General features: G+C 38.8%; 1 protein-coding gene across 5 annotated transcripts in view; it reads right to left on the bottom strand.

Annotated features, from left to right (window-relative positions):
- The window catches only part of SYNE1 (spectrin repeat containing nuclear envelope protein 1), a 451,837-nt gene that overhangs the window by 57,845 nt on the left and 368,916 nt on the right, over positions 1-25,076 (bottom strand). For 2 of the 5 annotated variants that reach the window (XM_024748028.1, XM_024748024.1), the window contains 6 exons: positions 23,456-23,690; positions 21,656-21,850; positions 17,077-17,202; positions 14,153-14,308; positions 4,304-4,462; positions 1,308-1,474 (listed from right to left, as the gene is read on the bottom strand). In XM_024748028.1, the coding sequence (XP_024603796.1) occupies positions 1,308-1,474; positions 4,304-4,462; positions 14,153-14,308; positions 17,077-17,202; positions 21,656-21,850; positions 23,456-23,690 (1,038 nt within the window). Of the gene's footprint in view, positions 1-1,307; positions 1,475-4,303; positions 4,463-8,972; positions 8,996-9,495; positions 9,794-11,173; positions 11,259-14,152; positions 14,309-17,076; positions 17,203-21,655; positions 21,851-23,455; positions 23,691-25,076 lie in introns of those variants that run through there. The other 3 variants (XM_024748025.1, XM_024748026.1, XM_024748027.1) reach the window with 3 other exon arrangements.

Genomic DNA, 25,076 nt, shown 5'->3' on the forward strand with positions numbered 1-25,076 from the left:
ATTGCTACAAACTAAGGGTTTAGTAAATGTTAGCTATTATAATACTACCGTTAAACATTTTAAAAATCGGTCAACATCTATTCCATTTTTGTTTCATTCTCACTAAAACAAATTATAATCTCACCTTCTTAAAGGAGACCCTCTTTGATAACTCCCTTATAGAAAAAGAAATATACTAAATGTTTTTAAAATCAACACATGGACTTGCCATGCCCATATGAAGTCTTTGTGGGTACACAGTATTCAAAAGGCACTATTTCATGTCCACCTTCATGCAGCATGGCTAAGGAAAAGAATCCGGATTTTTTAAAAAGTGTATTTTCGGATAGCTCCCAAATGGCTGTGAATCAGAAGCACGTGTAAACATTCCAACTCTCCTAACTGCCATAAAGAAGACTATCCATTCACATATTATTCATTCATACATTCATTCAAATATTTATTGAGCCCCAACTGCATTCAGGTATACTCTTGGTGCTTGTGATATACAGTGAATAGAATGGACAAGGATGCCTGCCCTCATGGAGGCTACATTCCAACAAGAAGCAAAGTTCACCTCAAATAAAGCATCTACCTAGCCCTTCCCTTTAAAAAATAACCCTTATGTCAAGTGACACAGTGCTTCATTCAATCATATCAGATTTCTATATTGCTAGTAAAGATCCTTAGATACTTTTTCTTTTTGACTTTTATCCCTTTCGCTCACCCTGCCCTTCCGTAACAGAAACTGAATGTAACATTCCTCTCAGATATGTGGTAGACACATACAGTTATCACTAGCGTCAAATACAAAATTACAGTAACGCAGCAGATTATTTTTACGTCTAAGCAGAATGGCAATAATTAGATTTATTCCCACACCTTGCTAATCAAAAAGACAGTAGGAATGTGATTATATATATATATTAATTAACTATACTATATTTATATAATTATATATATACAATATATATATATTTTGCCACTTCAGACAAACACACCTCCACAGACACTGGTCAGCAGTTTCACTTTCTTCCTTATAGGAAGTTGAGTATTCTGAAGCCCCAGAATAAAGAATTTTCTCTTGGGAATGGATTTTGTCTGGATATGACTTTCCCTCTTTCAGTTAAATGCAAACACCACTGAATTTATGAAATAAGAAGGAGAATTTTAAAGTTAACGAAAGTTACATTTATGAGACAAGCATGAACTAAAATGGTGGGATAAAGAACACAGAGATTTATTGGACCATCTTTAGCTGAAATGGAAGGCAGCCTGAAAGCTTTGAGATTCTGCATGTGTGTCCTATTGACTAAGGTCCTTTTTACCTGGCTGCCATGAGGTCCAGGAGGTGCTGCCATCGGTCATTGATCTTCCCGAGCTTGTATTCAATCTCAGATGCTTTGCTTTCATGGCTGGCTCGGGCAAGTCGTTCTCCCATTTGCTGGAGCTGTATTTTGTTCTCTTGGGCAATAGCAATTTCCTCTTGATAATCCTGTACAATAAATGGCAATCACAGAGGTCAGAAAGCATATCCTTGATGCATTCAGTCTGGCTCTACTAGAAACATGATAATTACAGTTTTCTACTGCTTGGAAATAGTTCAGGCATAAGGAACACTGTGTGAATATGAGTCCCAGTACACAAGAATTAGTGGTACCTGTTATTTTCGGTATGTAGACAAAGTCCAGATTGAATTTTTATACAGATGTTCTTAAAGGAAATGGGGGTGCTTTCCATTTACTTAAAATGGGCATTAAAAAAAGCAATAAACGTATATACATAGAAACAAAAGACAAAGCTTGAAGGATTTCAATGCTGGGAAGTTATACCTTGTTGCTCTAATCACCAACCACATGTTATATTTAGAATCAATCCTCATACAAATAGCTGACAAGACGCTAATAAGATGTGTGACTATGTGTGTATATGTAAATGTATATATGTATGTGTATGTCAACTGTTACTTGTGCAGAATGATTTAAAAGACTACTTTCATTTTAAAGAGCTGTCCTCTATACAGCGTCAATATTTTACAGCACATAAATCATTGGCAAATTAACTCTCAAGAACAATAACCATTGGTCTTAGAGGATCAATGGGTCTCAAACCTTCCTCATCTATCCAGTTTCTGTAGCAGCTCCTCTTAAAGATTGTTTTAGGTAAGAAGGACAGGCTCTCAATGTGGTCTATAGTAACAGAAAGGCCACTGAACAGTATGATTTAAATGATGATGAAAGGACATCTCCCCTTGACCCCTACCTGTCCCCCCACCCTCCCCCCAGCCTCTGGACCAATTGATCCTCTTAATTTCTTGTCATAGTGACAGCATCCAAACTTTAGAATCACGTTTTTTATTTCTGGCTTAAGCTCCTGTTAGGCAGCAAATATTTCCTCAGCAAAATAATATACCCAGACAGATATTATAGGAATATGGGTATCTTCACCTTCTATTGCTCTCAAGTTACCTTGGTAACAGGGCTACCCTCTCAAACCAGTTATCTAAGTAAAAAGGGCCCCAGAGAACGGACGGAGCCGGTGAAATTTTATTCTACTGCGGTTTTGAATGCTCCCTCAGGCCCAGCACCTCCACCTACTCTCCTTTCTATGTTACTTCAATCCCATGGGAGTCAAAGACCAACATACCAGGTGTATTTCTTAATAGTTATAATGTGTTATTACAAATTTGAGATGATATTACTGAGAAATGTTTATTTCAAAGGAATTATGCCAAGCTTAAAATAGTATTTATAGTAAAATAATACTCTTAGGTTGTCTTTTAAAGTACCATGTTGAGTGTTAATGCCAGTAGGTACCCATACCATGGTTACAGTCTGTTTATTAATTTCTTTTTTCTAAGTTGTCAAAATTACCAAGCCTCCATGTTATTTTTCTTTACAAAAGAGATACCACATGGGGTAAGCTCATAAAGACTTTATTTTAAAGTCCATAACTTATTATATATACAGAATGGTATAGTTGATATTTTAAAAATTATTCCAAATGTTACCAAAGAGTATAACAAAATTATGTGTGTCAAGCCCCCAAACTATGCATCTTAAATTTCATGATAAAATCAATCAGAGTATAAATACATTTAATTAAAATTTATTCTGTAGCAAACTTCACTATAGTACCTATTATACATTAATCATGTCTGGTAGAACATTATCTGACACCCAGAAACCAGCAAAGGGCAGAGCTTTTAGCAGATGCTGAAATGAAGTCTGTACCATCTCTGCCCACATTTTAAAGGCTTACAATAACAAATACACAAATGCTGATGCTGAGAACTTGCAATTTTAAGTAAACCTATAGAGTTATCCATATCACATACGGGCTCTGGAGTTTCTGTTTTTCCGTGTATATGCCCAAGCACATACATGAGAGAAAAATAAACTCCAAAGCCAAGATGTAGTATTAATAACTTTGTAGGTAAATATATTTTTCCTAATAATTAGCTATATTTCTTTTCATAATGAATGAAGCTATAATTCATTTATTCAGTAAGTAATGACTGAGTACTTATGAAAAGTCAGGCACTGCTCTGGTTGCAGGAGATACAGCAATGAACAAAACAGACAACGTCCCTGCTCCCGTGAGGCTTACAGTCCAGTGGGGCTTCACTGTAGACAGATAATAAACAAGTAAATTGGGAAAATGCATTGTACTTCAGATAGTGATATGTACTTAGAAGGGAGATAAAATTTAAATGATTAGCTGTTCAAAAACAGTGTGGAAACACCACTGAAACCATCAAAAACATTTTTAAATGCTAGTAAATTTGACCAGTCCTGTATAGACATGAAAAATGATCTAGATCTATTTGAGCATATAAAATAGTTTAATAATCATACATAACTTGAAATTAATATGAAGCTAAAATTCTCAGGAAAGTCCTCATTCCTGTAACTGTCTATAAATCATGACTTACAGAGAAAATGTCAGTTTAATTGATCCTAGGAATTTTTTCTTTTAGTTCCTCTTTGGTGATTTTACCTCTTGAAAAACAAACAATAAATCAACTATACTTCAATTAAAAACAAAGACAACCAACACACATAAATAATTCCTGCTGAACAGGTAGATAAAATCTAAAAATACTGAACATTATCTATCAGTAGATAATCTATTTCATCGCGAATTGAAAATATTCTATATATTCTGTATGTAAAGGAGGTCTTTTCAGTCAAGTTTATTTTATATTAAAAAGATAAAATGCTTATAATAGAGTGCTCCTTTCTCAAGAAAGTAACTAGGAGCAAGGTTGTCTTCTGTACCCATTAAAAGATCATCTAAGCACATGTAGCCACACATCCCATACCTTCCTGAGCTTCTCAATCATTTCTTCAATGAGAATGTCTCCATTCTGAGAAATTTTGCTTTCCATCTGAGTCAACCATTCGCAAAGCTCCTTGTTCTTTTCACTGAAGACGGCCCATTCATTCAGTCTCTCACTTACTTGCTGCTGCCTTAAAGAGAGCTGAAAAGTTTAAAATGGGAGAAAATGCAAAAGCATAATCAGAGTGGAGCTCATACCCTGAGGAAAAGAGCAAATAAACTCTGTTGGGTCGACTAAGATGAGCAGTAGTTGTGCATCTCTTTAGGCCACTGTTCCCTGAGGCCCAGTCCCAGGAGTTCTGCTCCAGCCTAGCGAGTTTCACAAGTGGGAGACACTGAATCCGCTACTTCCCTCCTGAAGAGCCACATGCACATTCACTTATTAAAGGTTCTGAACAATCTAGCTTCTCGGGACTTCCCTGGTGGTGCAGTGGTTAAGAATCCACCTGCCAGTGCAGGGGACATGCGTTCGAACCCTGGTCCTGGAAGATCCCACATGCTGCAGAGCAACTGAGCCCACGTGCCACAGCTACTGAAGCCCACGCGCCTAGAGCCTGTAAGCCACAACTACGGAGCCCGCAAGCCACAACTACTGAAGCCCGCGCTCCTAGAGCCTGTGCTCCGCAACAAGAGAAGCCACCGCAATGAGAAGTCCACACACTGCAATGAAGAGTAGCCCCCACTCGCTGCAACTAGAGAAAGCCCATGCATGGCAATGAAGACCCAACGCAGCCAAAAATAAATAAATAAATAAATTTATTTAAAAAAAATCTAGCTTCTCACTACAGTTGGTTCTGTGCAGCTATGATACAGGATCATGGAATGTACTTTTACTAAAAAGGAAAGAAACAGGAAAGAAAAGAAGGAATAAGAAAAGGAGGAAGGTAAAAGGCAGAAAAAAAGAAAAGAAGGAAAGAAATACAAAAGAAGGAAGGAAAAGGGAAAAAGGAAAGAAAAAAAATGAAAGAAAAATAGGGAAGGAGGGGAGAATTAATTGAGCGTCAGGTGTCAGGAGAGAGTGGAGTGCCAGTGGAAGAGGCACATTCCCTGATCAGCTCTATCTTGATCACTTCACTTTGAGCAAGTTCTTTTATTTCCCTGCCTGCTTTCTATTTTGATTTTTGTATCTTTGTTTCTTTTCCCCTGTAACAGTTTTGCTGAGATGTAGTTTCCACACCATTTCCTGTTTAAAGTGTGCGACTCAGCTCTTTTCAGCATGTTCACAGTTTCAAAGCCACCACCACCATCAATGCTATAACATGTTCATCAATATTAAAAAAAACCCCAAACCCCCTGTACCCATCAGTACTCACTCCTTTGCCTACCCCTGCACCCTCCTCCCAACCTTAACCTACTCTCTATCTCTGTGAATTTGTCTATTCTGGACATTTCACGTAAATGGAATCATTCGATGTGCTATCTTTTGTGATGGGCTCCTTTCACTTAGCATAATGTTTTTAAGGTTCATCCATGTTGGAGCATGTGTCAGTACTTCATTCCTTTTTATTGCTGAAGATATGTTTCCACATAGATATACCACATTTTATTTATCAATTCATCTATTGATGGACATTTGAGTCGTGTCCACTTTTTAGCTATTATGAATAATGCTGCTATGAACATTTGAGTACAAGTGTTTGTGTGGACATATGTTTCACTTCTCTTGGGGCACATTCCCAGGAGTAGACTTGCTGGGTTATATGGCAACAGTACAGATTGTTTTGTGAAGTGCCTGTGACATTTTACATTCCCACCAGTAGTAGGGTTCCAATTTCTCCACATCCTCACCAACACCTGTTATTATCTGTCTTCTGGATTGCAGTCATCCTACTGGATATAAAGTGCTATCTCATTGTGGTTCTGATTTGCATTTCCCTGATGGCTAATGATGTTGAGAATCTTTTCATATTCTTGGCCATTTGTATGTCTTCTTTGGAGAACTATCTGGTCAAATTTCTTGCCCATTTCTTAATTGGATTGTTTTTTATTATTGAGTTTTAATAGCTCTTTATACAATATAGATACAGTACGCCTGTTTTCTTATCTCTAGGTCTAGAATGATCCTTTCCAGAATTCTAAAACTTTCTGACATCATAATACTCTTGTCTTTGCAGTGCTGGTTGAGATACTAAGAAATGTTTCTAGTTGAGCTAAACTGCATGTTAGCAAAATAAAATGCGATCTGAGTGGTAAGAAGATGATCCACTTTTGCAGACATTCTAAACAGTCATGTTGATAATGCTAGACATTCTGCCATATATCCCACCACATTAAACACCTACCTTTCAATTTTCCTTTTTCCGGCAATACTTTATTATGAAAAACATCAGACATACCGAAAAGTTGAAGGAATTGTATGGTAAACAGCTATGATGTATTCCCTAGACTCTAAAATTGTTAACATTTTGCTACATTTTGCTTTAACACATACATTCCTTTATCCATGGATCTATTTTACTCTTCAATGCATTTTGAATTAATTTCCTTTTTTTTTTTTTTTTAGCGGTATGTGGGCCTCTCACTGATGTGGCCTCTCCCCTTGCGGAGCACAGTCTCCGGACGCGCAGGCTCAGCGGCCATGGCTCACGGGCCCAGCTGCTCCGCGGCATGTGGGATCCTCCCAGACCGTGGCACGAACCCGTGTCCCCTGCATCGGCAGGCGGACTCTCAACCACTGCGTCACCAGGGAAGCCCGAGTTTCCTTTTTTTAAATGAAAATGAAAATATTTCTAAGGTGTTATACACTTCCTAGTTAGCAATTCTGCCTAGGGTTGGCTCTGTCAATGATTAGGTAAATAATATTCAAGGTCCCTCACAGCCCCAAATGTCTGTGATTCTACATCCTAGAAAAGGGTGGGAATTAATCACATGAAAAAGAATAAAATACCTAGGAATAAACCTACCTAAGCAGGCAAAAGACCTATACTCTGAAAACTATAAGATGCTGATGAAAGAAATTGAAGATCACACAAACAGATGAAAAGAAATACCATGGTCTTGGATTGGAAGAATCTATATTGTTAAAATGACCATACTACCTAAGGCAATCTACAGATTCAATGCAATCTCTATCAAATTACCAATGGCGTTTTTCATAGAACTAGAATAAAATAATTTTTAGTGTGTATGGAAACACAAAAGACTCTGAATAGCCAAAGCAATCTTGAAAAAGAAAAAGGGAGCTGGAGGAATCAGGATCCCTGACTTCAGACTATACTACAAAGCCACAGTAACCAAAACAGTATGGTACTAGCACAAAAAACAGACACATAGATCAATGGAACAGGATAGAAAGCCCAGAAATAAACCCATGCACCTATGGCCAACTAATCTTCAACAGAGAAGACAAGAATATATAATGGAGAAAAGAGAGTCTCTTCAATAAATGATGCTGGGAAAACTGGACAGCTACATGTAAAAGAATGAAATTAGAACATTCTCTAATACCATACACAAAAATAAACTCAAAATGGATTAAAGACCTAAAGATAAGACTGGATACTAAAAAACACCTAGAGGAAAACATAGGCAGACACTTTATGACATAAATCACAGCAATATCTTTTTGGATCCATATCCTGGAGTAATGGAAATAAAAACAAAAATAAACAGATGGGACCTAATTAAACTTAAAAGCTTTTGCATGGCAAAGGAAACCATAAACAAAATGAAAAGACAACCTACAGAATGGGAGAAAATAATTGCAAACGATGCGACTGACAAGGGATTAGTTTCCAAAATATACAAATAGCTCATACAGCTCAATATGAAACAAACAACCCAATCAAAAAATGGGCAGAAGATCTAAATAGACATTTCTCCAAAGAAGACATACAGATGGCTAACAGGCAATGAAAAAATGCTCAACATCACTAATTATAGAGAAAGGCAAATCAAAGCTACAATGAGGTATCACCTGACACTGGTCAGAATGGCCATCATCAAAAAGTCTATAAATAATAAGTGCTTGAGAGGGCGTAGAGAAAAAGGAACCCTCCTACACTGTTGGTGGGAATGTAAATTGGTGCAGCCACTATGGAGAACAGTACGGAGGTTCCTTAAAAAACTAAAAATGGGGCTTCCCTGGTGGTGCAAGCCAAAAAACTAAAAATGGCGTTACTATATGATCCTGCAACCCCAATCCTGGGCATATACCTGAGAAACCTCTAATTTGAAAAGATGAATGCACCCCTATGTTCACAGCAGCACTATTTACAATAGCTAAGACATGGAAGCAACCTAAGTGTCCATCAACAGACGAATGAATAAAGAAGATGTGGTGTGTGTATACACACACACACACACACACACACACACACACACACTGGGATATTACTCAGCCATAAAAAATAATGAAATAATGCCATCTGTAGCAACATGGATGGATCTAGAGATGATCATATTAAGTGAAGTCAGACAGAGAAAGACAAATATCATATGATATCACTTATATGTGGACTCTAAAAAAATGATACAAATGAACTTATTTACAAAACAGAAATAGACTCACAGACATAGAAAACAAACTTATGGTTACCAAAGGGGACAGCGGGTGGGGGGGGCGGGATAAATTAGGAGGTTGGGATTAACATATACACACTACTATATATAAAATAGATAACCAACGAGGACCTACTGTATAGCACACAGACCTATAATCAATATCTTGCAGTAACCAATAATGGAAAAGAACCTGAAAAAGAATACATATATATTCTGAATCACTTTACTGTACACCTGAAACTAACACAACATTGTAAATTAACTATACTTCAATTTAAAAAATGGTTAAAAAAATACTGAAGAAGTTCTCTCAAAAAAAAAAATAAAAGTGTTGGGATTCAGACTATGAGCCCAGGATACCTATACCAGGGCCAAGCTTAGTGAGCTGCTTAGATGGCGAACCCCATAACCTGCCATAATTTTTGAAATGCCACCATTAGAAATTCACTCTTTTGAGTTAATATGATCTTTTAAAATAAAAATTTCTCTGGGTAGAGTGACACTGGTTGATCCATTAAGTACTTCCCCACTAGTATAATTCAGTTTACCATGAATTTTTCTTTGAGGCAGAAAAATACAGAACAACAGTGCATTTACTTGGTGTGGGTATTGACAGGAATGTGAAAAACCAAGAAAACAAGATTAAAAGTTTTGGAGACAAATTTCACCTACGTTAAGCTCTACCAAGACAGCACTGAAGAGTACAATCCATCCAGCACCATGTTCCTCTCAATCTCTGATAGCAGAGTGCCATCTGATCTGCTGAGATTTTGAACTTTCTCGTGGATATGACTTTTCTTTTTTCATTCACAGAGCAGCAGAGTCAGGCTGGTAGTAAAATTCTGCTTCGACTGATGTCCAAGCTGAAACTATATTTTCATAGTTGAAACTGCCTGAAGCAACTGTTTTCCATGCAAAGGTTAGAAACCCCTGCCTTTCCGACTTCAGACTAACGAGTCTTGCTATGTGCGTCGCCTCTCTGCCTCTTCCCCCAAATCTTGGCCATCAGCAAGAATAAATTCTAGGGCTTTTCTCAACAACATCTGCAGGGAAGACGACTACATAACAGAAAAATATTATTACTTTGAGGGGTAGGTATTACTCTGATTTCAGAGACAGGGAGAGAGGAGGTCAGACAAATTTGAGGCATTTGTTTATATCAATACAAAATAGAACCAGCAAAGGGATTCCCTGGCGGTCCCGTGGTTAGACTGGAAAGACGCCACGCTTTCACTGCTGAGGGCCGGGGTTCAATCCCTGGTTGGGGAACTAAGATCCTGCAAGCTGCACGGCATGGCCAAAAAAAAAAAAAAGGACCAGCAGCAGCAAAGCTTGAATCTCTGATACACTTTGATACAGGTTTTTGCAATATAACATTATGATCAAATACGCAGAGGCAGATGTGGTTCAAAAACAATCTCCATCACTTACTAATGATATGACCAGGGCAAGGTCACTCATCTTTCTTGAGCTTTATTCTTGTCATTTGTAAATTAATCTTTCATTTGTTCCAAAATTCATTAAACAAATGTTTCTGGTTTGCAGTAAACATGTGTCTACTATGTGCCATGTACTGTCTTATGCACCGGAATACTGTAAGCTCATAATAGAATATATTCTTCAAACAGGAAAATAATTTTAGAAAGTGACCAGTGTATCCTGAAGACTTAACAAAAGTTCAGTCTACTTAACTATATACGACAACAGGGCATCACTTGAGTTTTTAATATTTTTTTCTCCTGACACTCATGTATTCAATAAGCGGCTTAAATATATATTTCTCGTCTTTCTCACATACCATGCAAGTGTTGCTTTCGTTTCATTTGCTTATGCAGAGCAACAGTTGAAGGAAGAAACAGGTAGGCCACAAGCTCTGGTTACAAACTGGCGCCCCAATCTTTTCAAAAGATTTAAATTAATAACGGGGACCGAATTTTCCTTTTGGTTTGTAAAACTAATATTTAGGCTGTACGATAAGTGAGCTTTACCATCACTGTCTTTGAGTTCAGTGGAAACCCTTAAATTACTTACCAGTTTAGCACATATTTACGTTTTCTCAAGGGTATAAACACGCTGCACTGCCAACAGCTGACAAACACCAGCTAAAACCCCCAGAGCGTGAGGCAGCTGAACAGGAAACACATCCTCTTCTGCTTCAGATATTTTTCCCGTGACAATTTGAAAGAACACCGAGCAATTACAATGATGATATATTTATATCTCAACTGGAATTACACACAGCTCTACAAACCAAAACAGGAATTAAAAGCAAATACAAGCCACGGCTGTACACAGGCACGACAAACCATTTGGTGAGTCTATTTGAAGACAGGATGCTTTCCTCCATTACCTCTAGTCTGTGATGCTTATGAACAGGGCGGCCGCCGCCTCCTTGCCTGCAGCCCCAATCAATCCGGACCTCCGACCGATTGCTTCTATTGGAATATGAACGCACTACTTGGTCTTTAACAGAGGGATTATGCCATGTTTCTCTAAAGTTTTTAACTTTGAAAATGAGACATAGGCACAAGCTCGTTTCCTTTTGCGGTTTCATACTTGACAGAAGTTCTCCGGAAACACTAACTCAAGAAGTAGTAACTGGTCTGTATTTCTCCTTACAATTATACCCTGACACCTTTGGTATGAATCACATGACTAAACTCTCACTGGTTTAAATAATGCTGTTTAGACTGAAGTAATGTGAGACAAGTATGCTTTAGCTTCATGCCTTAACACACTCAATATAGAAAGTTTCTAGAAACACTATGTTTCTGCTTCCTCTTTTTTTTTTTACTTGTCTAGTCTACTCACAGGTGCAAGGTATTAATCTCTTTACAGCATGCCATATGATCAACAGAAGCTTTCAAAATGTATTTCTAAACAGACTGTCGCCTAGATATGTTTAAGTCTGGTAAGTAATTTTACAACATATAAACTTTTCTTTGCTTTTCTCCTTTTCTAGCTTTAGTGAGATATAAGTGACGTATAACACTGTGTAAGTTTAAGATGTACAACACGATGATTTGATATTCATATATATGGTGAAATGATTACCACAAGGTTAATTAACATCTCTATCACCTCACATAATTACCATTATATGTTGTGTGGTGAGAACATTTAAGATCTACTCTCTTAGCAACTTTCAAATATATAATCCAGTCTGTTAACAATAGTCCCCATGCTGTACATTAGATCCCTGGAACTTATTCATCTTGTAACTGGAAGTTTGTATCCTTTGTACCTGGTGGCATTCTTACACAGTATCAGTTTCCCTAAATCAAAAAGTATTACATAATTATAATCTTCTTACCCTCCTAAATATTCAGAAACCTTGTCATTATTTTATACATTTAGAGGAACGTAAGATATAAAATAATATCCTAAAGTCTTGTCTTAATAATCAACAGTAGAAACACTCAGCCGTTTTAGGCACTGGAGATGCAAAGAAAGGGTTTGTCCTCAAGGGCTTCACGATCTTGAACTCATGTCATAGGCATTAAAAAAGAAGAAGGAGAAAAAGAAGGAGAAGGAGAAAAAGAAGGAGAAGAAGGAGAAGAGGAAAAAAGGAGCAAGGCACTGTCACATGATGGCATAGACCAAAAGGGAAATGGGCGTTCAGAGGAACGGAGGTCTGAGCATTTCAAACAATGGCATCACAAGAGTACTGGAATTCAACAGAAGAGGATAGTTTAGAAAATCAGAAAGGAAGGAATAGTCTACGCAGGAAGTCTAGACAGGAACAATGGCCTGAGCAAGGTCTTGGCATAGAGAGGTTCACGGTAGGTTTGGGAAGGAGATGGAAGCCAATATCTAAGGTGTTATCTCTCTGAAAGCTTTAGAGACATCAGTTAGCTAGAGAAATGGATCTAGTCTAACTCATTTCACATAATATGCTAAAAAGTACTGAGTCAGCAAGTAGTGTTAGACTTTTCCCAGTTTTAAGAAAAACAGATGAACAAGGCTCACAAGGGTAACTGAACATTGCTGTGGGCATTTTCCAATATCTGTACCCACCGAATATCTTTCATTTATATATGCTGTGATAAAATCTTTACATCTCAAAGTGTACACTAATTTACTGGGTAGTATTGATTTTGGATTGAAGAACTCAGAAAAGAATAAAGTGTGATGAACATCACCACACTCCATGTAAGTCTCTCACTGTTCATTGAGAATATAGAACTCTGGGGAAAGTGGCTAAATTAATTTTGAATGCAAATCATTAACATATTTATGAAAATCATCTTACAATTATTTTTTTAAAAAGCACACACACACACAAATACACACACACACACACAAAACTGTTCACACATTTGCCAATTGTGCTCCAGAGTTTTTCTCTAGTTCATCCTTCCAACACCTGCTTTTCCCCAGCCAGGTCCTCTCTCTGCTCTACTCCTGTGCCTTTTTCAAGCTGCAACCTTGTCTAGCACATCCACGTTCTCCCTCTACACCAAGCTGGCCCTTCCACTCTGATCTCAGCACTCGATTCAAGATTTATCCAGTTCAACAAGCATTTCCTTTATTCTCTGCAATCCACACTGCCCTTAGTTTGTAGGGACATCTACTGTAGCTTGTGAAACTCACAATAATTAATGTGAATGATTCACTTAACAAATATGCGTCATAACCTATTTTGTGCCAGATAAGGCAATCGAGGTACAGGAAGGAACACGACAGCAGGAACACGGTTCCTGCTTCCTGGAGGCTATGATCTCAAGGCTATGAGTCGCAGCTATTCTTCACTTGCGGGCCTATCTATTATTCCTCTTTGCCTCAAATGTCCTCTCCTTGCTACTCCAGCAATCTCTCCCTTTCATTTCCAAATCAAAACCCAATCTGGGATCTCTTTTAAGGTACTGTGTACACAGAACGTACTTACTAAATAAATAAAGTATGGCTAAAAATGCCATACACCCATGAATTATGAAGAAACAACTATGGTAGATCAACAGCAATAATAAATGTTAAATGTACAAAACCACTCACAGCATTAGCTACGACTGCAAATAAAACCTTGTTTTTTCACATTTCAAGTAAGAAAGAGACCACCAATATCTACCTAGCAAAACCACATCTGTGAACCACAAAACTGTATTTCCTCTTTAAAATATTTTGACAGCCAGTAAAAGAAAGGGCAAGAGAATCCAGTTTGGATGCATTTAAAATATAGTGTTATGATATAATTGTCTTAATCTGAAGCATTCTTATAATAAGCACAGTGTCTTCCTCTATCCAAATGTGGACATAGCCACAGACATTCCAAATCGTCTTCCAGTTCTCTACCTTTCTGAGCGGATACTGAGACCAGAGTTTGTCTCACCTGGTGGCATAGTTCTTCCCACTGCCTTTGCAGAAGCTCCATGCGTTCGTTAAGGATGGAGATATCGTCTGCACTGATGTAGGCACAGACCGCATCCTTCAGCATCGTCAGCCGTGCCAGGTCATCTGTCCAGCTCCCAACTGCATTTTCCAATTCCTAGATTTAAAAAAAAGCACAAAACTTGAATACCCATGGGCATCTATCATCAACAGTTTCTGAGGTGTATTCGGAATCCCCTCTTGATGTCATTACATTTCCATCCCATTCTATTTGAACATCCAACTTAGTAGCTACTTTATTTGCTTCCTCCATAATCTGATAATTTGCCAAGGTCTTCTTATATAATACCAGGTTGCTTGCAGAATCTTTCCTAATGGGAAATGGAAATCTATTTCCCATTTCATTGATCTTTTCTGATCGTCTTTTCTAGTTCAAGTTTCATCACTGCATTGATCTTCCTTAGTTTTAAACCAACATTACCTTTGTCCCCAGTGACTGCTCATGTTAATGAAATATTAAAAAAAAAAAAAACCCAAACTACCAGATTTAACTTTCACGTTCAAAGACTATCAGTTGCTACATTCTGTGATACAGGTTTACAGTGTAGTAGCTGAAAGGATCAGTTGCTGTTATTACTCAATTTGAAATAATGGACTGAATACGTTTTCTGCAGGAGAAGAGATTTCTTTAAGTTACTGGAAAAAATATGTACTTTCTCCTTTTGGGGAACGATTTAAGGAAAAATCCAATATTTGAATGAGTTGACAATAGTTTTTGCAATGCTTTGAACAGATGACTAGTTTTACAATTTGTACAGCTCTTGCTTTTTGCCAGCTGTTGACGTTTTTAGATTCCAGCTAATTTGGTACATGAATAGAGTATTTCACATGGCTTTTCCCCTCTCTTTTTTCTCTTCATACAGCAGACAAGTTTCCAAAGGCAAAGGCAATTAATGGTACCGTCTCTCTTCATACAGCAGACAAGTTTCCAAAGGCAAAGGCAATTAATGGTACCGTCTCTCTTCATACAGCAGACAAGTTTCCAAAGGCAAAGGCAATTAATGGTACCGTCTGAGGCTAACTTCTCAGGCAATTTAAGCAAACTAGGTTATAGCCTGAATTTTCTAGGTAATTGCTTTGTTTTGCTGCTAAGGTGGTTTGCGGAAGAGTAGCAGAGAGCTGGACCAAAATGCATCCTTCTAATCTCCAAACTTAATAGCAGGTGTGTTTGTAACTGTTGTGTATTTCGGGAAATGAGGTCCCATGGTAACAGTATTTGGCTGAAAGACCAAACTATCCAGGTGTACTAAATATGCAGCATTTCTGCTTATAACCATAGACATATTAAATTATATCAATGTAAAGATTTTCCTCTTTTTATACCAATTTTCAACTCCCAGCCCCCCAACTCAAACATCAGATTTGGTGTATGGGTTAAAAGAGAAACACCACTTTCAGAAACCAACTGTTTCAGACTCACAGACTCTGTTCTAGATGAATCTGTGTGGTAAAAATACAGCCTCTGGGTTCAGGAAACCCTGATATTTACTAAGTTTGAGAAGTTACTGAACTTCTAGCTGCCTCACTTTTCACATCTGTAGAAGGGAACAGCAGACTGTGCTCGTGACCTTGCGTTCACGCCAACTAAGATAACACTGGTTAGCCACTGGCATATAGGAGGAGCCCAGTAAATTCCCATTCTTGCTTGTTGAAAGTTTTCTTTAATCATTTGTCATAAATTCACAGGCACAGACTTAAAACAAATTCTTTTTAATCTTTGCATACTACTGAATTTACACCTCAAGACAGTATTTCTCTCTCTTGCCATCCATGACATAAAGTATACTACCTTTTCATTTTCCTAAATCTGCTTCTTTCAAATCTCAAAGATCATCCTTACATTTTGATAGCGAAGAAAATTTCTTATATCCACCCTTTTCATGATTTCCAGACTTCTTTAAAAATTAATCTTTCTTAAAGGCTTACAGCCTCTTAGCCAAAAAGCAGCAGAGAACCCCTGATCAAAATCCAAGTCGTTTAAGTCTGCGTGAAGTTTAAACAGAATTACTCCCGTGCAGTAATTTGCAAATGACTTGGAGGACATGAGGACATGTCATCTGCGGGGAAGAAAGCATTTTTAAGGGTAGTTGTGATTTTCTCTGCATACTGCTCAGCGGAGAACTGCTATTCAGGCACTGCACTTGCCTACACAGGAGTGAATGGAACAAATCCTACAGACACTAAATCATGTTGGTCTCAGTGAGCTCCCCATGCGGGGGGGGGTGGTCTGTATTAGCTTCTGATTTGCTTCTAAGTGCCATTTGAAGTGTTGATCATAACCTTTAAATAGTTAGGGCCTTGAGTATCTGAAGGATTGTGTGTCTCCATGCAGTAACTGAAAGCAGCTACTTATAGTTCCTACTTTTTTTTTTTTTTTTTTTTTTTTTTGAGCGGACTCTTAACCACTGCGCCACCAGGGAAGTCCATAGTTCCTACTTTTCTTACAGGAAAGAGCCTGGAGGGCAGCGTGTATTTCTCCAAGCGCCATCAGCTGCAGAATTTCCAGGTTGCTGAGCCTCACTCTTCTTTCTGTGAGCTACACTCTTCTAGAATGACTCTCCAGTGTGGACACTTTAAAAAGATTGTCTTCGTTGCTCTTAACCTAGTTTTTAAATACCTTTTAATGTTGTGTTTTACATTTTCATTTACTTACTTAGGGTAATCCATAAACTAGTCTATAATTTCATCGACTGCAATAAATCAACAACCAAGTTTCACCAGAGTTGTCTGCCCTAATGCAAAATACCAGAAACTTGCACCTACATGCAGACATTCGTAGGAGCTTGACTGAAGCATGCTTTCAAAGGCGTTATTACCCTGGAAGCACAAGTAGTTGCCGGTTAAAAGCTCAGTCCAGCGATTTACCTTGCCACGCATCTGCTCCGCGTGGAGCCCGTCGTGGTGATCTGGCAGAGGTGGGGAGAGCCTCTTTTTGAAGGTTCGTAGTTTCTCCAGAGAATCAGCTATTCCGTTCTCACATTTTTCCCAGTCCTATAATGGGAAGCAAAAGAAATTTCATGGATTTTTAAGGAGCAGGAAGTTGGAAAACAAGAAAAACTCTCTTCTCGATTCCCAGAGAAAGAATTAAAGTTACACCGATGAATACTGTGAAAGCGCCCACACCCACGCTACTGGGGGGAGCGTGGGAAGAGCTGAGTTCTAAACTGGACGGTTCTCATCATCTGGGTGACTGCAAGCAGGTAATGCACTATGTGTTGCTTATGAAAACTGAAATGATACACAAACTCTCTATAATTGTATTAAAGGATTAAAGGAAAAGATGGGTGCCAAGACACCAAGTACTAGACACCCAGCATACTACGGGTACTCAAAAATGTTACTTGAATCCAAATCTATCTGCAGAGGTGAGAGTATGAACACAGTACTTTGCCTCTTTCCTAACTCCACCCATAATGGCGCTAATGTCTACACTATCTCAATGCACTCTAAAGGATAGAAAAGAGGATATGAAATCTCTTTCAGGGTGAAAATACATATAGGTAAGAGAAGTGACATGAAATGTAAAAATAATATAACCCTGACTCTGATTCAATTCAATATATAAATAGTATAAGCCACTTAGATTTGAATTGTTACAGAAGTAGAAACATATAGCTCTAAAAAGCATAGCATTTGACTGGCTTTCTCTTGATGGTACTGAAACATATGTAACAAAGGGCTATGTGTAAAACATAAAACCTATCCAAAGAAAAAAAGTAGAGGAAGAAAAATAATGCACAATTTTTTAAATGTAAACCTTATATGCCAGCTACTGGTAAGTGTTCTGAAGGATAGAATGGTGGTGTGGAATGTGGAGATCCCTATGTACTGACAAAAGAAAACATACATGATGTGCTTGTGTTTTGGAAGATTACACGCCAAAGGTAACAAGAGTTCCCTCTGGGGAAGATTCTAGGATTTGGGTGGTGGTGTAGGGGAAATTTCAGTTTTTACTCTCTATGCTTCAATTATTATCTACATCTTTTTCAGACACATGTATTTCTTAAGTAATTAGAAAAGAAAAAAATGAGAGGAACCATGATGGAGACTTTATTCTTTACAGCACCCTATCTACAAATTAGCCCACATTTGGTGTCTCAGTGCCAATTAAATTCAACTAAACAAATCTCCTTCATTTTGTCCAATACCTCCCATTCCTGGCCTCCCCTTCCCCAGTAACCCTCCCTTCAACTTAAATTACTGAGCTCCAAAGAGAGACAACTTGAGTTGCTTTTAGTAGTTAGCCTGGAGCCAAATCCTGCTGCATTTCCCTTCACATTTTCCCTTTCATCATCTTTCGTCACTGGTCTTTTCTTGTCTCGGCTCTTCCTATCTTCTCTCCCGATGCCTTATTTTCAGCACAGCAATGCACGATGCTATTACAACTGTCTTCTTTAAGAAGTGCTGGCTACAGTGCCTCCCTGCTCATAATGTCTTTTGGTTTCTAAATAAACTGAGAGTTTGGCCCAAAGTTCTCATTTCTCTTTAAAATTCCTTCGAGGAACTTCCTAGAGTACATAACCTCATTCCCTCTTCCCATTCACCAGAAAGAACAAAAACAAGACCCCAAAAACAAAAGCCCCAAATGTCTATTTTGGACAGATTTGTTCCAATTCTGCTTTAGTAAAAGATCTCAGGGGCTTCCCTGGTGGCGCAGTGGTTGAGAGTCCACCTGCCGATGCAGGGGACGCGGGTTCGTGCCCCGGTCCGGGAAGATCCCACATGCCGCGGAGCGGCTGGGCCCGTGAGCCATGGCCGCTGAGCCTGCGCGTCCGGAGCCTGTGCTCCGCAACGGGAGAGGCCACGACAGTGAGAGGCCCGCGTACCGCAAAAACAAAAACAAAAACAAAAAACAAACAAAAAAGAGATCTCGGTGTTCCCAGGCTACACTTAGTTCATCAACGCTAAGCATAGTGAGGATAGACAAAAGATCCTCTTTTGCTTAAACTGAACAACATTCTCAGTTAAATCATCACACACTGAAATCTCTGAACACGCAGGCAAGAAATGTTCACTGATCTAAAAGAGAAAAGGTCAGCTTTTTATTCTTCCTAACCAAAGTAAGAGGCAATAGTGAAGCGGGTAAACATGCAAGGCATAGAATTATAATGACTGTTTTTGGCATATTTACTCAGCATTTAATTAAAAGCTAAAAATATGTAAGCTTTATAGTTACGGTGAAAAGATACAGTAAAATGAGGCTGTATAAACATTAGAATTTAGCTCCATAAATTCCTTTTTAGGCAAACAGGACCTAGTGTATGATCCAAAAGAAAATAAAACTTTAACAAGAGAATAGGGATTCCCCTTTCCAAGGATGGCTTAGGTTCTGAAGCTATAACCAAGTCTTTTTACTACATGAATTATAAGGAAATAACTAAATGTTACGGTCTGCAAACATCTATCAAAGTGGATGTTTTATACACCAACAAATAGACTAACAAGAAAAGCAAATGTAGTGACTCAGCCATCTCGCCTTATTAAGTCTTAGAAACGTGTCCAAAAATCAATCACAAATAAAGAAAAAGATATGATTAACATGTTCTCTGCAGAATGATTTACAATGTTTTTAATCCTTTCCTGAAAGCAAAAAAAGAAGAAAAAAGAATCAGGCGTGTCGTATTACTGATGAATTGTGCTGTGTGCAAAAAAATGGTTCTCTAACATATGTTGGGTGGTATTTCTGATTGATTGCTTCCTACACAGAAGGTGATATATTATTTTTTTTTCAGCATTTTATTTTTATTTTTTTTAACGTCTTTATTGGAGTATAATCGCCTTACAATGCTGTGTTAGTTTCCACCGTACAACAAAGTGAATCAGCCACATGTATACATATATCCCCATATATTATTAAATAAAATTCAGTAGAATAACCCAATGAATGTGCATACTTTAAGCATTAAAAAAAGCAAAATGTGTTTCATTAGCTTTAGTTATTACCTTTGATCCAAAAAGTGACAGTCCAAATTTAATAATCTTATTCAAGTGTTGGTGATTATCAACACATATAAAACTTCAGTATTTAGTCATGTTCAATTTCAAAATGATAATAATATAAACAATAATAATTACCATCATTTACTGAGTACTCAGTATGTACCAGGTACTCTGATACATGATTTACTTCCATTATTTCATTAAACCCTCACAATGCCCTATGCAAGAAATGTAGTCATACCCACTCTACAGATGAGGAAACCGAGGTTTTGATAGGTTGAGTTAACCAGGTTACTTGGTTTTTTAATGGTTTTAACTTGGGTTTATCTGAGTTTAGAGTCTATGCCTTAATTCAACTGCTGCTTTAATCGCGTCTTATGCAAGGAATTGGAAAGTGAGGGAGAAAAGCATATTGTGGGAGGTCTGCTAAATCTAAATTTCCCTAAACTTGCTGTGTGATCAGCCTGCTATCTGTATCCAACTAAAGGTTTAATATACCTCCTGGAGATTTTATCTCATAGCAACTTGCTTGGATAAGCTAAGATCAAATCAAGAGTATCTTCTTGGATAGGTTTTTCCCTGCTATAAAAGAAGAGACATCAATCTTGAAAACCACTTTAGAGTCTTAGATTAGGGAGTGGAATCTACTCTTTGCATTCTTGTCTAGATTTATAAAGTCATCTCATGGTTTCTGGCTTAGTACTGGCCATGAATCAGAATTCATTGCTTGGATGGTCTTACTAGACTTAAAACTAGTTTGTTGGGGGATTTTCCTAAAAGACCACCTGCTGAAAATTGGGAAACTTTTCTAGTTCATGCAAGACAGGACAACGTCCTAAACAGGACACAGGGGATCAAAATACTTCAGGGTCTGACGTAACGATCTGCATTATTTGATTCGCAGGAATAACAACGCTGAGGAAGCAGCACGACTATTAAAAGGGCTTTTTTTTTTTTAACATCTTTATTGGAGTAGAATTGCTTTACGATGGTGTGTTAGTTTCTGTTTTATAACAAAGTGAATCGGCTATACATATACATATATCCTCGTATCCCCTCCCTCTTGTGTCTCCCTCCCTCCCTCCCTATCCCACCCCTCTAGGTGGTCACAAAGCACCAAGCTGATCTCCCTGTGCTATGCGACTGTTTCCCACTAGCTAGCTATTTTACATTTGGTAGTGTATATATGTCCATGCCACTCTCTCACTTCATCCCAGCTTACCCTTCCCTCTCTCCGTGTCCTCAAGTCCATTCTCTACATCTGTGTCTTTATTCCTGTCCTGCCCCTAGGTTCTTCAGACCTTTTTTTTTTTTTTTATATTCCTTTTGTTTTGTTTAGCATACGGTATTTGTTTTTCTCTTTCTGACTTACTTCACTCTGTATGACAGACTCTAGGTCCATCCACCTCACTGCAAATAACTCAATTTTGTTTCCTTTTATGGCTGAGTAATAAAGGGCTTTTAAAACTGCATTAGGCCTACAGGAGGAAAGAGCCGAACTTACCTGCAACAAGAAGGCCAGTTTTTTCTTCTGCTCCTCCAGATGCACACTGGCTGATCTCCATCTCTCTTGGATTTCAGCGAGTTCAGCCTGCAAGGCAGCCTCAGCTGCACCGTCGGCAGAAAGCAGGAGCTGCTTGCCAGCCTCCACGGTGAGGATGTAGCTGCCTTGCTGTCGCAGGAACACTTTTTCTTTGAACTGAAAGAAACCACAGATTTTTACTTTCTCATCCTTCTCTTTACCATTTCCCCATTATAAGTATTTTTAAATAATCCTAAAATTTTGCATACATAACATGCCCTCTTTTTTCCAAAAAGCTTTACTGACCCAGTACTTTGGGCCTGATTGAAGCAATGTATAAATAAATGAGAATTCCACACAGAAAGCTTAGTTTCTGCTCCCAAGTTAAACGCAATCACGATGCAATAGGAAAACTGCTCTATGACACTGACGCACAGGGGCACAGAGGGACATGTGACCCACGCTGGGTGCACAGGGAGGCTTCTTCAAATGGTGAAGCCTTCACGAGTCTTGAAAGACACAGGAACACAACCAGATTAAGAAGGATCTGCTGTGATGAGAGCCAGGACTCAGGGAGAAGACATCTTCCACACAGAGAAACAGGGTGGGCAAATCTGCTATACAGGATAAATGTGACGAATTCAGGACACTGGACTTAGTTTTTAGCGGCTGGAATACAGGATTCCCGTAAGAGGGTGGTAGAAGATGACGCCAGACCACACCTTGCACAGGAGTTTGGTTTTTATAGTAAAAGTGACTGAGATTCATGGAAGAGTATTAAGCGGTGGGGTAGAAAATGGAATGGAAGGCCATATATTGGATACTTTAAGACAGGTTAGGAAGCTATTGTCTATCTAGGCAAGAAATCATGAGCACCTAATCTAAGGTAGTGGCAGTAGGGATGGAGACTTGAGGGATATAAGATATGGGGAGGGAGATAAAATGAAGGGTATAGCTCTAGAATGACTTTGGGTTGCTGACTGATAGACCAGATAGCTGGTGATATTTCCTCGGTTTGGACACGTGGAACGGACTGGTGGAGAATGGTTGATCCAGAGATCACAGGCTCTATTGGAACCATGGAGTATATTATGTCTGTGATACACATAGATATGAAGCTAAAAGGGGGCTGAATACATGAGTTGGAGGCTCAGGAGGTGAACGTGACCAGAAGATACCAACTTGACCCTTCTCTGCCGGTAGGGAGTAGTGGAAGCCACGTGTATAGATGAGGTTTCCCGGAGAAGCAAGGAGAAGAAAGGAAGCAGAGAACAGTGACCTTCAAAACAAAAGGAGCCTATGAAATATACTGGGAGGGACTGATGAGAGGGTGTGGTGGTCTCCATCTAAGAGGATGGACTCCCAAACTCCCAGGCTGGGGAAAGTAAGGGGAATGGACAAACAGCTCACACAGGACTGAGTCTTTCATCTTTTCTGGAATACTTCAGTTAAACTGCTCATGAGTGAAATATGTATAATCAGTGCAAAGTTTTCCTTTCTTTGTCATTGCCTTTCCATCCACGCTGGGATTCACTGAGCTGCTGGGAGGCCTCGGTGGGTGAAATGGAGTCAGTCTTTGTGAGAGGCTGGGACTCGCCCTACTTTCACTGTTAAATATGGACTTTGTAATGCCATCATTTTACATATTTCTGCTGACATTTGAGAACAATGCTTGCCCTCATTCCAGCGTCACTCTAATAGCCTTCTGAGGAACCGAGGCCAGGGTAAAGCGTGCAGTGGAAATGCAGAAGAGGTTTAAAAACCGCCTGTTTTGCACCTTACCTGCACTTCATCAAAGAGGGTCCTTGCTTGCTGCAGTGGTATTGGGACACTTCCGAGACCACTCACGGGGAGATAGGACACTTCAACCAACCATTTACGAAGCTTTTCCGCCATCTCCTGATAGCGCTGCCACTGGCGGATCTGGCTGTCAATGATGCCCCGCCTCTGCTGGGCTCTGCGTATCACTCCCTGCCACTGATTACTGAGAAGGGTCAATTTGAGGTTGAACTCATCCCTGGTGAAGAAATAATTACATAAGGAAAACCACCGTTATCCTGGATGTAGTTACATAATCAACCGACACACACACACACACATACATAGATACATACACACATACTTGATGACCCTAAGCCCTAAGAGGTGATCTAGGGCAGAGGTTTTCATATATCATGCCATGATCTGTTACCAGGTCTACTGAAAGTAATTTAAAAAATTAATAACAGTTAAGCTATCAGTGTTTGCAAATGGTGAGTGTGTTCACATCTTAGCACAGGTGGAAGACATATCTGTAAGGTCAACTGTCATTTACCCTCTCTCAGAGTGCATGAGAGGGGACAGAGTGTAGGGCAGCAGCTACGATGCGAACGGCCCCCGAACGTGCCTGTAGCATGTATGCAGCACGTGGCAGCACCCTGTGTACGCAACAGCAGGAAAGGAGGGGCCCAGCTTATTTACGACCTCTGTCTTCAGCTACAATTATAAGTCACTTTGGATGAACAAGACTGGGTTACTTCAGCTGGAATCATAAACCATTTAAATAAAACTATGTTACGTAAAAATATTTTTAAAAACTGTGCTCCATAAATTCTCAGCATTCCCTCGCAGTAGACAGTCCTAATCTTTAGCAGATTTCACAAACTCATCTAAATCATCCCTTCTAACGTTTTAAGCCCAGTTCACTTGTTCTTAGCAAAATGAAAACTATCTAGTCATCATTTTCTGAATAAAGGTTGTGCATATACTTAGAGATATTAAATTTTATTTACGCTTTCTCAATTTTAGGCTAACTCAACTCAGATCTTGTAGCTGGTTCTTCCTACCTCTGTTTACTACCTTTAAAAAATGTTGGTAGTTTTTTATTATGTTTTCCTTAACATCCGACTGTGGCTTTAGAACTGGTTTGTCCAGTATCAAACAGCATGAGTCTCTTTGTAGATTACAGTGTTACTCACACATTTTAGTACTAAAGTGTAACATTACTTGCTTATTCTCTAGGTTACTAGTCTTGCTTTTCTTCCCTCCTGTGGGGGGCTTCTGCTCTGAGTTGGATTTACTGTCCTGGGCTCCTATATTCTTGGTACCTCTTATTATCGAGGGCCACTTTAAACTTTGATTTTGTAACTAAATGTGTCATTAAGTGCTTCTGGTTTTGGGAGGAAATTCTGATATTTATAATCTAATTTCAGTAGAACCAAATATGATGAATTAGGTTCATGAGACATCCCTAAAAGTTACAAGCATCTATCATCTCTGAAAACATCTAACTCCAGGGCTTGGAGAAGAGTACCCTATATATTGCTTCACTATCAGCTAGCCATCCAGGGTCTCTTTGGAGCCTCCATCCTCACTTTGTAGAACCAAGCTGCTCTGAGCTATCTGTCAGCATGAGGAACTACTC

This window comes from Neophocaena asiaeorientalis, unplaced genomic scaffold (genome assembly GCF_003031525.2).
Source record: "Neophocaena asiaeorientalis asiaeorientalis breed wild unplaced genomic scaffold, Neophocaena_asiaeorientalis_V1.1 scaffold123, whole genome shotgun sequence".
Classification (NCBI taxonomy): Eukaryota; Metazoa; Chordata; class Mammalia; order Artiodactyla; family Phocoenidae; genus Neophocaena; species Neophocaena asiaeorientalis.